This window comes from Ictidomys tridecemlineatus, chromosome 12, assembly GCF_052094955.1.
Source record: "Ictidomys tridecemlineatus isolate mIctTri1 chromosome 12, mIctTri1.hap1, whole genome shotgun sequence".
Lineage (NCBI taxonomy): Eukaryota > Metazoa > Chordata > Mammalia > Rodentia > Sciuridae > Ictidomys > Ictidomys tridecemlineatus.
Window position 1 is genome coordinate 17,146,650 of NC_135488.1, and position 17,786 is coordinate 17,164,435.

The 17,786-nt window shown below is 34.1% G+C and overlaps 1 protein-coding gene across 1 annotated transcript in view; it reads right to left on the minus strand.

Moving 5' to 3' along the window:
* Positions 1-17,786, minus strand: part of LOC144369545 (inactive N-acetylated-alpha-linked acidic dipeptidase-like protein 2) — a 156,710-nt gene that overhangs the window by 34,892 nt on the left and 104,032 nt on the right. Inside the window, exon 3 of the mRNA XM_078029794.1 lies at positions 4,624-4,822. Within this exon, the coding sequence (XP_077885920.1) occupies positions 4,624-4,822 (199 nt within the window). The remainder of the gene's footprint in view (positions 1-4,623; positions 4,823-17,786) is intronic.

Below are 17,786 nucleotides of genomic sequence, written 5' to 3' on the forward strand. Positions count from 1 at the left end.
AGCTAGAAACCTGATCACAGGGTTTCTGAGAAATGTGTTTTTTAAATAATTCTGTGTAACGTCATTCCTTGAATAAATAGTTCTAACATTTTTTTAAAACAAAGTTTGGTAGCTTATGTGTTTGAAAACTACTTTTAATGGATTGCTTGGTTTATTTATTCTTAGTTCAAGGCAGAAGCATCTTGACATTTACACTGCTATTTTCCTGCTTTCAGGGATTCTAACAACAACAAAAAAATTGCCTTGACCTGGATTAGCTTGAAATGGTCCTCTGAACTTTCACAAGGCCATTTTGGCTATCTCCAAAAGAATGTACTTTATCATAAACCTGTTGCCACATCTTTCATAAGGATACATGTGTAGGCACATGGACATAATGTCCCCCAACTTACAAATAGTCCGTGTTCCCTAAGTCACTGATTATAGCCATCTTTGTGTACTCTGATGTAACCTTGGAGAAATAATGTTAGAAATATAGTTACTTAGAGACTCCTACATTCTACTTAACCAAGATGTAACTAAAAAAATCAGATTTTGAAAGAAGAATAGGATGATTTTATAACTTAATCAGTGGATCTCTTTTAAAGGTAACATTTAGACTTTAATTCAGTTTTAATGATGGAGCTTAAGATGTTCACTTTTCTAAAAGTACCATTTCTACCTGGTACCCATTACTAGACACTGGCTCATGTCTGCTTGCTTCTCAAATTCCTATATCCTTCAATTAGAACCACTGCAATGGTAAACTTTGATGCTTCTCCCCCAAACCACATCAAATATCTTAAACTTTGGTAAAATTCTCTTAAAATTCTGCCTAACCACAGTTGATGCTGCAGAAATGTGTGAGGGTGGGAAGAAAGGGGAATAGGAAGGAAGAGAAATTACTTCTTTCTAATTGCTATCCTTTAAATGTGTAAACATAGTAAATGTGTGATCTTATGCAGATATTCTACCCCAATTCATGAATATGAGTTCATATTGCTATATCTAGGACCCCTATATTTGGGCTGCCTATTAACAAAAAACCTTTGCTAATCATTTTTGCAGAAAGCAGTTTTGAAATCCCATGGTTTCTAGTCGAACATTTAAAATTTTCAAATCAAAAGTCTCTGTTTCCACTCATTTAAAATGAAGGAGCTGGTAATATTTAACTTTAAAGACTATATAGACTGAATGTATCAGTGAATGAAAAAAAGGAAATAATAGATACAACCTCAGCCTCAAGAATGCATGCCTGTAAACCTAATAATTGATGACAAGGCCAGGAATCTTGCTGAAATTTGCTAAAATAAGCTAGGAAGAATACACACACAAGATAACATTTCAATCACAAAATGGCTGATGCCAAATTCTAAAAAGTAGTTCCAATTTTAAACATTAATACATGTAACAAACTCTGTCTCAGGAAACCAAAATGCTTACAGTGACATTCCCTGAACACTTTAAAAAATGGTTTTTAACCTCTTTTTTAAAGTACCTTGATTTATTTTAGAAGCTAGTATATTCAAATAATCTGTTTACTCTTTTTTTAACTCCATATTTAATTTGATCCCCTCTCTCCAATTTTTTTTTACTTTCTGTGGAATATGGAAATCTCTCAAATGGTAGGTGATTAGCAAATGTTTACTAATGGAAAGCAATATATAATATATATTTTAAAATTTAAATGAAATATGTACCTCACTATAGTGATTCTGGTAGTAAAGAACCTTTTGTGTCATTTAATTTAACAATATCTCTCCCTAGGCTTTATGGAAAAGAGGGTTTGGAAATGAGAACACTAGATAGTCAGGAATAAAAACAGCATAATGATATACAATTATTTTATTTTGTAATTATGAATTATTATTATGAATCATCTTCTCACATCTTATTCTCATTTCATCTCACTTTATGTTAATATTAACAGCCTATTGAGATTTTCTATTTTAGAGATGAGCATCTGGTTCTCATGTACTAATTAGCTTGCAGGTCATCTGAATGGAAAAGACACATTTTAATGCTCAAACGTCTTCTCACTTTTGTAAATCCCAAGCACAATGCCCTTTCTCCACTATCACTTTTCTTTTTTTAAATATTTTTTTTAGTTGTTGAACCTTTATTTTATTTATTTATATGTGGTACTGAGAATCGAACCCAGTGCCTCACCCGTAGGAAGCAAGTACTCGTCCACTAAGCCACAACTCCAGCCCCTCCAGTATCACTTTTATATGGCATTCTTAATTCTGAGAGCTATTCTACTGGGAATTAGTAAGATGCTGCCGGCAAAAGGCAATATTAAAACTACATTGTGTGACCAAAGAGCAGAGGCAAGTCAATGAAGAAAGGTGGAGTCTAAACAATGTGCGACAATGGAACATTTTTGTGCAGAAAAAGAAAAATTTGATATATAAGCCAAAACTTATATACAAAAATAAACTCAAAACTGATCATAGACCTAAGTGCAAAACACATAATAATAAAACTTCTCGAACATAGCATAGGAGAAACTCTAGGTAACCTTGGGTTTGACGATCACTTTCTCCATACAACGCAAAAAAGCATGATGTGTGAAGGGAAAACCAATAAGCTAGATGACATTAAAACTAAACAAACTTTATATCAGCAAAGATATAAAAATCTCTTTATGAAACATATATCCAATAATAGGATGTTATATCCAAGTTACAGGAAGGATTCTTAAAATTCAACAACCAGAAAACAAACAGCTCAGTTTTGAAAAATGGACAGACTATTGCAACAGATACTTCATTGCTGAAGCTATGGTGATGGAAAATAAGCATACAAAGAGATGTTGCAAATCATGTGTCATAGAGAACTGTAAGTTCAAAAGAACAGATCAATATATACCTATTAAAATAGTGAATTCCCAAACCACCGTCAATACCAAATTTTGGTGAGAATGTGGAACAACCAAAAGTGTCATTTATTACTGGTGAGAATGTAAAATGGTAGAGCCACTTGGGAAGAAATTGGACAGTTTTCTTATGAAGCTAAATATCAGTTATTCATATGATCTAGCATTTGAACTCGGGAAAAGAATGTCAGATATATATCCCTTTAAAAACAGTAGCAAAAGTTTAGCACAATATCAAAATATTTCACAGTAAGTTTTCATCCCTAAAGTTTGTTATATGAATCAGGACATTTCATAATCAACATTTCAAGGCCTGTACAGCTGGGATAAAATGTACTCTGTTATAATATTACTCACTGAAAAAAAATACCATTTGTTTGCTCATTATTAACTCAGGGGCAGGCAAATACTTACTTTTCTATTAAAAAATGCTTGATAAAGTAAATTAAGTACATACAGGTTATTGAAAGGGTAAAGAATTTACTAGATGGAAAACTTAGCTTATAGAGGTGTCTTTTATATCTAGTGCAGGTGCCAGGAAAAACAAATGAGGAAAGTTTACTATTTTGTCATATATCAAATATATTCATCTTGTATGATTTTTATTAGCCTCTAAATTTTTCTTAATAAATTAAGAAAATAGAAAAAATTACTAAATGTATCCCAAAACATAACGTGCCTAACCTGCTAAGGACTTTTTAATAAAGCTGGATTTTATGTGGTTTGCTTTTTCTCTTTAGTTCTTATTACAATATCTACCATCACTACATTTTATTTAATTACCTTATTCTTTCTGTTTCCCATTCCTGCACTAGAAGAACCTGATTTTTAAAAAAAACAGGTGTTTTCAACAAGGAGAATGCTCCATTTCTGATGCTTTTAAAGAATGCATTGGAGCATACAGTTCATTTAAAGTATTTTAATAAGTGACTATTTTCCAAAGTCTTACTGGATCATAGTGTTAGAAGACATTATATAAAGGCTGGGCATGGTGGTAGACACCTGTAATCCAGCAGCTTAAGAGGCTGAGGCAAGAAGATCTCAAGTTTGAGGCTAGCCTCAAAAATTTAGCGAGGCCCTAAGCAACTTAGTGAAACCCTGCCTTAAAATGTAAAAAAAAAAAAAAAAAAAAAAAGATTAAAAGGACTGGGGACATAGGGTTTAATCCCTAGTACCTACAATTTTTTTAAAGGATATTATATAACTATGGATTTAAAATGTAAATTTGAGTTTAAAATCATAAAGAGAAATTATCAAACATCAGAAATATGAAAAGCTTTTTTTTTAATAAAAAGATTTCATTTTACTGTCTCACTTTATTGACATAGAAATTAAGATGTGGAGAGAGCTTAGATGCTTGTTGGATCACAGAACTTTTGTCCTAAAAGCCAATATCCTAAAAACCTTGTGTTACCCAAATATTCAGATGCTTAAGGCATCCAGACTAGGATGTAATATCCACAGAGCTTTAATTCTGTTTGCTTTTTCAGTAGCCATATCACATTTGACTGATGCTGAAATTAATGTAAAAATATTCTTAGTCATTTTCTATATGGTTACTGTTAAAAATAAGTTTTCTTTATTCTCTATTTTTACATTTGAACTTTTCTTTGGCAGATGGATAGCCTTCAAATTGTAGATGTTACGGCCTCATAGTTATTTTTTTTAAGTGTCGTGTTCACAGAAAATACATATTTTAAAAATTAAAACAACTTAATCAAGGGCAAAAATCAATAAATAAATACATTTGGAAATAAATATCCTACCTATAAAAACCCGGTGGCACCTGCTGCACCAGGAAGCTCTTCTCCATGTCTTGGAGGATGTCATTCAGCATCCGAACACGGACAGGAGCTCTCTCCTTGGGATCATTAGCAGGTCGCATTTCATCTGACTGAAAGAGTTCAGCGCTCTCCCGAAGTCGTGATGCCATGGCTAGCAGGTGCTGAGCATTGGGATGATCACCTGTGGAAGATAAATGAGCCATCTCAGAAGAGACACACTCAAAGGAGCAAAGTCAACTTCTGCCATTGTGACTCTAAGTTGTAAACCAGGCAGACCACCCAAGAAGAAGTGTATTATCTGTGACAGTTCACTTTTTTTCCTGTCACTTCATAAAAAGGAATGTAGGTATTTGAATTTTGCCCATCACAAGGAAAAGATTCCACATCAATTAAACTTTGATAATGTATTCATTTTGCCAAAAGTGTTGTCTAACCTAGTTTTCATAGTAATACTAAATTAAGTTTATTACTACCAGTCATAGTAGCAGTAAATAGGTACTGATTGTTTAGAGATTGCTATATTACAGACATTATCTTGAGCACTTACTTAATTATTTTATTTCATATTTACCAAACCTTGCATTGTCAATTCACCTTATTAGAACCTGAGAATGGATTAAGGTAAGCAAATTTCATAGGTCATCAAGTAAGGTAGTAACAGTCCACAATTAGAAACCCAGTTTTTCTGATTCAAGTATTTACACTTACCATGGAATATTCTCTAATAAGAGAAAAATATAAAAAGAGTCATCTTCACTTCTGACAACATGAAATACATTACTATATGTCATTATATGTATGTGTACTCTTTTTTTTTCTTTACTAGAGATTTTCTGTAATTTGACAGTGAAATAAATCTTTGAATTTAAAATGCATCAAAAACTATCTGGTGTAGTGTCAGTTTTGTTTTGATTTTCTTTTGAGAATTGTTTCTATTTCTTTTACTTGTTTTGCAAATTACTGAAAGTTCTTCTTATGCTAATGGTGGTTACAAGAGGTGCACAAAGTCACTCCTTTGAGAAAAGTAGCACTAGAACTGTAATGGACCCTGAACCCTAAATGAGACAGTCCACCTGACCTAAACTCCTTCTTCACCCTATACTATTTGAGTGAGATTGATAAAGTTACTGAGCCTCAGTGTCTTTAATTATAAAATGAAAGTAATGATAGAACCTACTTTATAGAATTGTTATGAAGATTCACTAATTAATAAATATAAAGGATTTTCCCTACAGGTAAGCAGTTCCCAGGTGATTTGTTTTGAGACATCCTTTAAAACTCTTTCTTTTGTCATATCATGACAGGGGCATTCCTTCATTCTCTTCCAGACATTCCACCACATCACTTAGTTTTTAAGTGAAACAAAAGGTGGTGTCATTCTCAGGAGACTCGGTACAAGTGACTCCAACAAGGTCAGTGCATCACAACAGAGGACTATTTCAAGGCAGGGTGATGAATGAATACAGACTGAAAAATCTAAATTGGCAGTCTGAGAGTGTGACAGTGAGACAGGCAGATGGAGGGATTTGAGGAGGTCTGATGTTGCCTTCATTAGGGAGAGTCCTGGATCAAAAGGACACATCATGTAAGTACTCTTTCCAAGTGAAATCCAAGAGATCACCAGCTCCCCAAACACTTCATGAAAATGCAGATCCCCAGGTCTGCTTAATCTTTCTAGGGGTAGAGCCTGGGAATCTCCATTTCAATATGTTACTCCAATTATGCACCTTAAAATTTAAGAAGCACTGCAGAAAAGTAATAATAAATTAAGAAAAGGAAAATAAGTTTAGAAGTAGTACTGATGCATGGAATAGGTGAATCATAGAATAACCAACCTCTGACAAAATAATCTTTATTATTTCTCATTTAAATTTAATGGGGACTGATTTACATGTCAATTTCTTTAGAGTCCAATGGAGTACTGACACTCAATAATTGCTTACTAAATAAATCTAATAAAGCATGTTTAGAAAAAGGCTAATGATAAAATAAAATTTTGTAAATATATAATCATTTTGTAAAGGATACAATGAGATACACAGGCAGTGGTATAAGGGTATAAGGAGCATTTTCAGAAAATATAATAATTGTTTTTTATTATATATGCACAAACCTAGTAAAAGACTTTGGTAGAAGAAAAAAAGGATACTTGAAGCTAATATGTAGTTCCCTGTTTACTGAAATTAATATGAGTAAAGTCATTTGTAGGAGTCCACAAAGTTTTGGCCTTTGATATTCTTAAAATACATTTCACATTCATTATCTTGTTTGATTTTACAGCAAAACTTGAGGTTGCTGGAGCAAGTATTTTTATTCATTGTGCAAATGTAATCCCAAATATGTTGCTCAGACTTATTTTATAAAGATTTTTCTTAAGTTATAATGATTCAACAAAGTTAATATATAGCGAACTTAGAGGGAGTATCTGTACAAGGAATGCATAAGATGAATGACTCACATTCAGAGTACACTGGAATTGAAAGACTGAACAACAGAAAAAACAACTTCGACATCCTTGAGAGTCTTCCATTTAAGAAAGAAAAATCTGTTCTGATCTAACATACTCTACAGAATTGAAGGCATTACTACTGAATCAAGTGAGACAAATTGTACCATTCTACCTTATTTAGCTTTAAATGAATTTATCTTTCATGGTGGAGCAGATTTAGAAAATTGACAGCTTCAGGAACTAGCTAGTTCCACAAAGAACCCTGACATAGAAACCTGCCCCACACAGGTACAGTATGCATTGCTTCAAGGGTTCAAGGTTACAAATTAAAAAGCATCTCTGCTTTCCATGTACCCTCAATCATTCTGATATATAAATAATTCTCCACATAATTCCTAGTTACCATTTCTCTGGCAATTAGAGCTTGCTTTTTTATTCACCCTTTAAACAGGATCCAGAAAGAAATGCCCCCTTCTTCACTGGAGCCTTGGTGACCCAGAAGGACTGATCTTTTGTGCCCCTTGGGACCTGCAGTAGAATGTCCAATTTGCTGTCTGATGCACTGTCATTTCCCTGACACTGAAACTGTACCAGGCATTTCATTCAACCAACAAGTGATTGCACTGTGTACTTTTATCATAGCATCAAAGCATTTGCAATATTTTTATCCTCATTTGCCTTGTCTCTCTTGTTTTCTTGACTGAAAAGAATCACACATGGTCAGCAAATGTTTTGTCTTTGCATTTTCAGATGCTTGCATAATAACTGTTCTATGGTAGTTATTTATTAAAAATTTTGTTGACGGAATGTTGAGTTATAAGATAATGCCTTCTTTGAGATATATTATTATGTTAAACCATGTCCACAAAATCATTCAAGGGAGATGTTTGGTGCATCATGAGCAACAAGAAATACTATTTAATTTACTTTGGTTGCAACAAATCAATTGTTGGAAAAGAAAAGAAAGAAACTTAAAAGAGAAGAGGTAATTCAAGGTAATGAAAAGTTAAACTAAATTGAATTAAAATATTCCTTACAAATAAGCTGTAAAAACTAATATGTAAAATTTCACTTAAGGCATAGTGAATGTTGAAATCACAGAATTGAAGAGGCTATTAAAAGTTTAAGTTTAATAAAACAATAAGTCCATTCGACTAAAGAAATTGAACTGGAAACTAGAGATTTGTCCTAGATAGGGTTATTTTTAAGTTATATGTACGGATTCTAAACACCAAGCACTTAATGTTCAAAGACAGATAAAAAAGAGGCCAGTGAACATAATTTCTATCAGTGCAGTCTTGAATAAATTACTCAAATACTGTCCTTCAGTATGTTTGGGGGAAATGATCATTTCACTAAACACAGTAAAGGAGTGAATCTAGAGTGTTGAGATCATGAATTTACCTAAACATCAAACTTTTAAGACGAGCTCTTCAAAGTCCTAGGATTTTACCTACACTGAAGCATTGGAAAGAGGTTGTTTTATCTGTAAACAACAATATTCATATCTTACTTTCTTCCCTGAATCTTCACCCTTCTAGTGGATGGATCTAATTCTTACATAAAACTTTCCTCTCATAGCTTATTGTGGAGAGAATGGAGGTGGATATTATAAAAGAGACAATGGACACTGAGATGGATTTTGATATCTGAACAGGTCAACTCAGAAAAGACCTAAAGGTGTATTGGAGGAAACAAATCAGGGAATCCTCTGCCTTCCAGCCAACTTTTATGATTACTGCAGATCTTCCCCTCAAGACAGTGTGGTTCATGAGGCAGCCAGGTGCAGTAGGAAAGGCAGATTCAGGCCTGACCTAGGACTTACTAAATGTATACATCTGGCCAAGACACAATGTCTCTCTGAGGCTCAGTTTCTTAATTTATAAATTGGACTTAATCCCCAGCTCAGTTCTGAGCTAGAGTGAGGTGGAAATGTCACAATGCCAGAGCTTTGTAAAGTGACCTTGATAGTATAGCCTAGGTGCTTCCCTTGACTCAGAAGGTACTCCCAAAGTGTCTTTCAAGTGTAGATCAGCAACTTCCTATCCACATATGACTTCCAGATAAGGCCTTTACCTGCAGGACTGACTGCATCCACTGAGTCACCCAGGTTCCCACCTGCCAGGGTCTGGGCCCTGCAGGCACCAACTCTCATCTGAAACACTTCATCGTGATGAGTTTCATTGGCATAAACTCCTGTGTATTATGTCTGTTTTACAACTTCTGACAAATTTATACCAGTCCTATTTTAAAGAGTGATTCTACTGTCTATTATTATGGTCTCTTCAGGGCTTTATACTCCAAAAGTTTTTTGGATTTTAGTTTATTTCTATTTCTCTATCTTTTGGTTCTATTTTGTGGCTGTAGTTTTAAAAACCCACTCAATTTCATTTTAAATTAAGAGTGAAATGTACTGGTCATACTCTAAAACTACATTTTTATATCAAACAAACACAGCCTTTTTCTTTAAAGTATTTCACAGTACCTATTCTTCTATGGATGAGCTTATCACAGTTTTAAAGGTGCTAACAATTGCACAATCACAGCTTAGACTTCACTGATTTATAGTGACAAGAAAAAGTATGATTTATGTTGCACATAATATGGTGGTTAAAAGCAGAATAGGAGATTATTTGGGGAGGAAAATGTATGTTATTTAATGTCATCTTCAAAATATCTTGTGGCATCACTAAAGAGAAGAGAAAAAATTGCCAATATGATTTCAGCCAGTGGAATCAACAGTCTTTCATTTTTCTACATTTTTCTATTCTTCATGCTGCCTTCTTTAGTATGAATCACACTGTATCACCTTGGCTGGTTACTAAACGATGTTATACAAGCAAAACTCAGGTAAAGCTAGAAATCTGTCAACTAGTGGAGTATTGATACTCATAGAATCTAACACTGATTTTATAATGCATGTATATACAGGATATTATATACAGAAGACAATGGATAATTTGGCTAAACAATACAATAGAAATGCTTTTTTGCAAAAATGCCAGATCAGCAGGTTTAGAAGAATTCAGGTAGCCACTTTCTTTTTAACAAAGTGACAAAAATATTTATAAATTTTTAAGATTTTCCAATAATCTAGATGGCCCCAGCAAGTAAAAATTTAGCAAGATTTCAATATACTACATGACACGGGTTCTACCAGTCTGTCAGCCTGGTGCAGAAAGAGAAATTTGGGCTCTTTCTATCATTCATAGATGTCACTGTGATATATTTGTGATTAAATGATCTAGTTATTGGCTGCTTTAGAAGAATGAGCCAAAACATTCTTATGAATTACATTTATGTGTGGTTTATTCTTACCATTATCCTCCTGCAGCAGAAATCTGGAATTGTATGTTTAATAATATATGTGAGTTTAATTATGTATTGGCTAAACCAGGAAATAGAAAAAGACCAAAAAAAAAAAGGAGCTAAAACAAAATTAATCACAATGAGGGCAAGGGTATTTATGTTCTATTACAAGCCAAGATAAAAAGTTTTTTTTGTTGTTGTTGTTATTTTCTTGGTAGGGATCAAATCCAGGACCTTGTGCAAAAATATTTTTTATAGAAATAACTTTAAAAGTGTTGCCAGGGAGACAGCATACATAGAATAAAGAATTATGGTTCTATACTGTCATGGGCAAAGAAATTTATCCTAAAAATACATTTAGAGAGAAAAGTCATCAAACAACAGACCATTACTATAATGTAAGAGTACAAAAAATGAGAACTCACTAGCAGCTTTCAATCCCCATACTGTCACATGTAAGCAACTAAAAATGAAAAGCAAACTTGGGTGAGCATGTAAGTAAAGGATGACCACAAAGAGAAGCTGACTGTGAGACAGAAGATAAATAAAAGAAGTAGGTTCCAAGGAGAACAAAAGGAACAGGGATATTAGAATAATAATTAAGGGATAGTATGTGATAAAAATATAAGAAATGGTGTTGAAGAAAAGCTTCCTTCTAGATGCAAATATAGACAATGTGGAGAAAAAACAGATTCTCTTACAGATCCAATAGTCTCAAGTCCTTTTTCTGAATTAGGTGTGGATTACCAACAAAGGCAATACAATTCTTAATAGAGCTTTACAGTTAGAATTCATACAAAATTATATTGAACATCAAGACTAAATTTGTTGTTAGAAATATTTTATCAGATTTCTTCATTAATCCAAGCAAGCAAGTTAAGATACCTCTCAGAGAATGCTTTGAAATCCTTGTGACCTAAAGGTCAGTTTTCAAAATGCCAATTCAGGTTCCAATGGCTACCCATCTAGCAGGATTCAGAATTCCCATGGGAACAAAGTCTTTCTTGGAGTTGCTTGGATTTCTAACAGAGTGCCTTGGGCTTCTTAGGGAGTTCGGAGCACGAGGTAAGCAGTGTACAGATCCCTCACTATCCATAGGACTGTGTAGAGTTGGAATTTGTGGTAATTAAAACCAAGATTGGAGACATGCAATTTGTATAGCACAGAACTTTGTTTTACCAGTTGGAAAATTCATTCTATATTACTCAAAAAGAAGATTAAATACAGTAGATATGTCTATATCACTTGTGATTGTAGGAGTTAACAGTGACACTTAAAAGTTGAAACTACAGACACAAAATGCTTCTCTTAGTGGTAGGATCACTTTGAAATACTGTCCCTTCTAAAATAAAGTTATGGGCATTAATGAACTATCAGAGATAATAAAAAAAGAAAAAATCAGATCAAATCAGCATTGTCAGTTATTCAAAGAACAGGAGGAAATGCTGCCAATAACTATTTTACATTTAGTGAGAGAATCAGGAGGTGGCAACAAGCCATAGAATTCAAAATTATGTTTCTTGCTAAGTCTTTGGCTTGCACTAAATAAATGTATACAGAGTTAGATCAAATAAAAATTTATTTTCCTTTATTTGGTCATATACATTTTTATAATAATGCTAAATAATTAACATTCAGAAATTTGACAAAGAAAAATAGCAAATATTAAACAAAAAGCATCAGAACTCTACAGTTGTTATCTAAAGTGTTGCTTTATGCTTAAAAAGCAGATAAAGTGGGAAATAGTGAACTAAGATCACTTCTTAGTCTGCTTCAGGTTCCAGGATATGGTTATACTTTAATTTTTTCCTTGATGCCTCCCTCTGACCCCACAAACCAGTCCCAGTGCATTTTGGTGCAAACTTTTCTTTGTCACAAATATATCTGAAGTGTGTCAGTTACCTTTTCAGTTACTATTTGTGCTCTATCTTTATAAACCCATATAAATATTCATTTTATATTATGTGTTTGGCATTGACCAAATATTAGGAGCCAAGGTCACTCATCAAAATGAGCTTCCAAGAATGACACAATAAATCAACTCAAACAAATTATTCACTGGTAAATTATCCTTCTTTCGGGTGGTTGTGAGAACGGTGGAGAATGGTCTGCTGCTACTGTAAACTAGTGTAATAAATAAACAAGATGGCCGGTTGTCAAGGGCTAAAAATTACACTGTTGAAAATGCAATTGGGTTTCAGAGACCTTCATCCTTATACACTTTGCAGGAAGGAGAAACAGTATTTCATAGTTCAGCCCTTCAAGGTCACTTTTTTTTCCTACTGTAATTTACAACTTAAGACTAATCACTGCTAACTGTCATAACAAACTAAAAAATATATCAACAACTTAAGTTTGTATTAAGCAGTAAAATTATATTCCCGTTAACACAATATGAAAACTCTTTTTAGATAATGACATTATCTATCATTGTAGACAAAAATGAAATATTAATTTAGGTGTTGGTAAATCCTGTCCATTATTCACAATTAGTACTTTAAAGTATTCTATTTTAGAAACAAAGTCATTACCAATAAAATAAAAATAGAACAGGTGCCTACAATTTATCTAACATTTAAATAATGTTTGACCATGATAATTTTAATTCGGTAGTGATAAACTACAAAAATGTATCCTTTAAAGGGGATCAGCCATGGGACTTTGATCAAATATTCATTCATTTCCAGGACATGGTAAAAGGAATTTTTTGAACCTATTATCTATTACATTTTGTTTCAGTGTGCTTTTATTTTTTAAGATGGGTGCACCTCAAAGACTGGCCACATTTTCTGAGTGAAAGTGACAGAGAGAGATTCAAGGAATTTCACATCAAAAGAAAACAAAACACAGAAGTAACCAAAGGAAGAGCTCTTCACCTGCAGCAGAAGCAGTCTGTTAAAACAGCAAGAAGCCAAAGGGCTCCTGCTCATCCAACCCAGAACGTGCATTTCAGGCAGAGCCTCATCTGTACAAAGCAGTGCCGGACCTGGGGAGGGAATCTTTGGAGAAAAACTGAAGTCTTGCTTTTTAGTTTTGTCTTTTTCCTCCCATAATGACATGTTCTTGAATGTAACTACTGAAGAAAAGCTTATCAATGTGGCCTCTTCTCAGGATATTTACTTTTTTGTTTGAGTCAAAACCTGGCTTTTGCCTATTGACAATGTCCTCTTGGATCTCAATTTCTCCCATGCCCTTCCTATCATGGGCCCCTGGAGGATATTCTGAGTCATTTCTAAGTTACTGTTCATGCTCTAAAGAATTTAGTTCCTGACTCACAGTCGCTCCCTCTTCCACCACTTCTGTCTTAATTCTTGGCAATTTCAATGTCCATGTTGATGTATTCTGGTCTTCATTCGTATTAGCCAGTTTAGCTTTCATGACCACTTGCCACATTTCCCATGGTCCCACGCTGGCCTGGATGCTATCATTGCCAATATCCATACTCTCCTTTTCCAGGGTCCCATTTGCTGACCACCCTTCCTATCTTTCTAGAATCAATTCTTTGAATTGCCCAAGACCTGATGTGGGCTCTTCTTCCCCCTCCTTGTTCTCACTCCTGCATAGACTCACTTTGTTCTACCGTGTTGTGATACATCACAAGAAACACTCCTTTGCATACAATCTCAGTTTGATCTAACTAGTTTACTATCCTTTTAGAAAAACCCTGGTCCTGGTTAAAGCTAAACCTCTTGGCTTTATGCCTATGATGGGTTTCAGGACACATTATCCCAAAGTTTGGCACCTTGACATTTGAGGAAATATCAAAAACAAGAAGTTCTCTCTGATCGTCTCCCACTACTTTCCCCTGAAGCAGGCCATAAAAGAATTCTCTGACCTTCCTATGAAGTAGGTTGTAAAACTTTCCAATCGAAGATGTCTTGCCTGTACCTGGAGGAAGAAACATTCTTATCCTTGAAGAGACAGGAATGCAGAGAATAATCTGAACAAACAGATCAGATCATTGGTAACCACCCACCTCCATAGTTCATTATCATTAGGCCATAACCTTCTGTACTACAATCACCACGATCCTATACAACTGTCTATTTTTCATTAAAATTAGCTTAAAAATATAATCATTTCTCTCTTTCTTTGGACCTTCATTTCTGAAGGCTCTTCTGTCACATGAAATTTATATTAAATAAATCTGTTGGCTTTGTTCTTGTCAATCTGTCTTTCAACAACTATCAACATGGTGATGAGTTAAGAAAGAAATCTTTTATCCTTTACACTTTCATCTCCATCTGAAGGCTGGAAGAAATGTATACTTATGCTGAATTACATTTATGATTACAGATTTCTTTTTGGGATTTGTTTTGTTTTATTTTTGGTCCTGGGGATTGATTGCAAGGATACTTTACCAACAAGCAACATCCCTGCCAGGATTTTTAATTTTTTTGTATGGAGAGAGGGTTTCATTAAGTTTCTTAGGGCCTTGCTAAGTTGCTTAGGCTGGCCTCCAATGGATCATCCTCCTGCCTCAGCCTCCTGAACAGCTGAGATTACAGGTATGCTCTACCACAGCTGGCGATATATTTATTTAAATATCTATTTCTTCTGGACCCTTAGTGTGCCCAATAAACTTGTCACATTTTTATAGTTCTTTATTCTCCCACTCCCTTACAGAGCAATTTTACTGCTTTTTCAGACTATAGAGACTTAGCAAGAGCTGTCCCAACCCCATAAAACCATCTACAATAAGCTTTGTGTTTCTGCACATGGCTATGGATATACTACTGTGTTCTTGCTTTGGGCTGAATGGTTATGTTCCCCCCGAGTTCATATGTTGAAATCCTAACTCCCAATCTTAAGAGGTTGGGTGTTTGGGACAATGATTTGATTATGAGGGAGTCTAGAACCCTCAAAAATAAGATTAATGCTCTTATAAGAGAAGCCAAAGACAGCTACCTCACCTCTTCTGCCAGGTGAGGTTATAGAGCAAAATGATACCTGTATTGCTTTGCCTTCATCTTGGACTTCCAGCCTCCAGAACTGAGTGATGACATTTCTGCTTTTATAATTTACCAAATCTAAGGGACTTTGTTATAGCACCCTAAAGGGACCAAGACAGTTCTTAATTGAGGCAAAGTCGTTTAAACTTATGCTTCCCCTTTCAAGAAAATCAGTCCAGAAATTCTCCTTTTCTCTCTGGTTTGAACAAATTTTCCCTATCCACTGTAGCATTGTCATCAAAGGAAAAATCTGATAAAGTTTCTTTGCTCTATAATTCTTAATAATTACATCACTTGCATTCAGTTTATTCCTACCCATTCTCCATTGAATCCCTTTTATCAAGCTTTGCTTATACCATTACCACCACTACCCAAAACAACAAAAAGGCATGAAAATGTCTGTTTTTGCTGATACCCGCAGTGACCTCCAAATTGCTAAATACAGTAGTAAATTCTGTGTTCATATCATTTAGCCAATCAGTAGCATCTTCCATGGTCCATTACTCCCTGTTCTTCTTCTTCTTCTTCTTCTTCTTCTTCTTCTTCTTCTTCTTCTTCTTCTTCTTCTTCTTCTTCTTCTTCTTTAATTTATGGGGCTTTGAGATTTCACATTCACTTTTTTTTTTCTCTTATTCTTTGGTTATTCCTTCATGAGCTCCTCTGATTGCACCTCTTCTCCCAATTTCTAAATCCAAGCATTCCCCAGACATCTTAGACCTTCATTCAAATTCTTAACAACTCAGTTAGGACATCTCCCAAATTGACACTCCCCATTTGGATCTCTCCTTGGTACTCTGGATACAGCTGAGATAGGGATTTGGAGATAAAAGTAGAGAAACTGTCTCAAATGAAACATCCATAAAACTCTAAAATGCAGAAAACACCAAGAATCATTGAGTGGCAGGAAATGCCCATGACTGTTGCACTTTTGAGTAACCCAACCCACACCCTTTGTCTTCATCCTTAACCAATGTCTTTGCCTGCAAAAAATAAGAGGGCAATGTGCAAGCCCAGGAAAAACTGGCATGAAATTGTGTACTTCCACACTGAGTCCAACTTTAGTCCAGCCCCTAACACTCCGTACCAACTGGCTCTGTTTTCTCCCTCTAGGAATGGTCCACATTCTCCTTTGAATGTTCTCTTGCTTTCCTAAATAAATCTCTGTCCATGTCTCTGGATTGTGTGGAAATTCTTTTCCATCAGGGTATTCCAAGAACTCCCTGTTCCCTGAGCCAAGTTCTCCCTTATCTCCAGGAACTCATTGAACCTTTCTTCAAAGACATCTTTTCTCCTGTAACACAACTGCTAAGTTCTAGTGTAACATTCATTTTGAAAATGCAAGTTTGATCAAAAGATATTGATCGATATTAGGGCAAAATTTAAGCATAATGGTAATTTCAAATTTGCTCTTTTTTTAAAAAAAAAATTCTGCCTCTTTTTTATATTACAGAAAACTATCTATATATGAATGTATGTTTCTCAGAAGTGGGAATTTTAATTGTTTTTTGGCTGTATTTAGCTTTTGTATTTTGTTTTAAGTTGGTTTTTATTTTATTAAATTAATAAATAAGGAATTCAAAAGATCCTGTGAAGTCCATAATGATTACATGAAAAAAAATCTGTAGATATTTTACTTTATGAAATAAAAAAATCATAATTCATATGTTGAAAGTGGTCCTTAACCAAAAACAAAATTAATAATATGATTCTAATGATGAACAATAGGTCCTTTTTTGAGCTTCAGTATTAGCCTACTTTACCAAAAATGTTCACATAGCAATTATAATGTGAAATATTAGGTCTAGTTATGGATTTTTAGAAATAAACTCAGTTGTTTAAAAATGATAGCATTTAGCATTTAAAATACTATTGCTAATACTTTTGTTTTTGCTGGCTTTATTGCTTTAACCTTTCTTAAATATAATTTTTCATGTCTTTGTTACTAAGATGTTATACATTTATCAAAGAAAATTTAGACTCAGAAAACAACTTTATCATTTATAATTCTATTATATTATAACATTTTGAAGTCTGCTCTTTGGGTATCCTTAACCTGCATAATAGCTACTCCTTTTTAGATGGACAGTATTTAAATAATGTAAATAATGACCTCCTCTTTTTATTCTCTGAAAGCTTAAAGTATCATTTGCAATTTTCTACAGGATGAAAAGGAAAACCAAAGAAAAAGCGAAATAATCAACAGAATAAATAAAATAGATGTTCTAAAATATATTCTTGCAGAAAAGTTATTATTCACAGAACTATTTGGTCTCTTATTTATACCTGTTCTGTTCTTACTTTGCAAAATGTTATATGCATAGCTATCCAGTTTTTAAACCCAAAATATTCTAGACAGCAAATCTGAAGTATGGGAGATAGAGTTACTGCTATAGGTATCCACACTGGAGGCTGTCAGATAAAAGCAGGAAAGAACA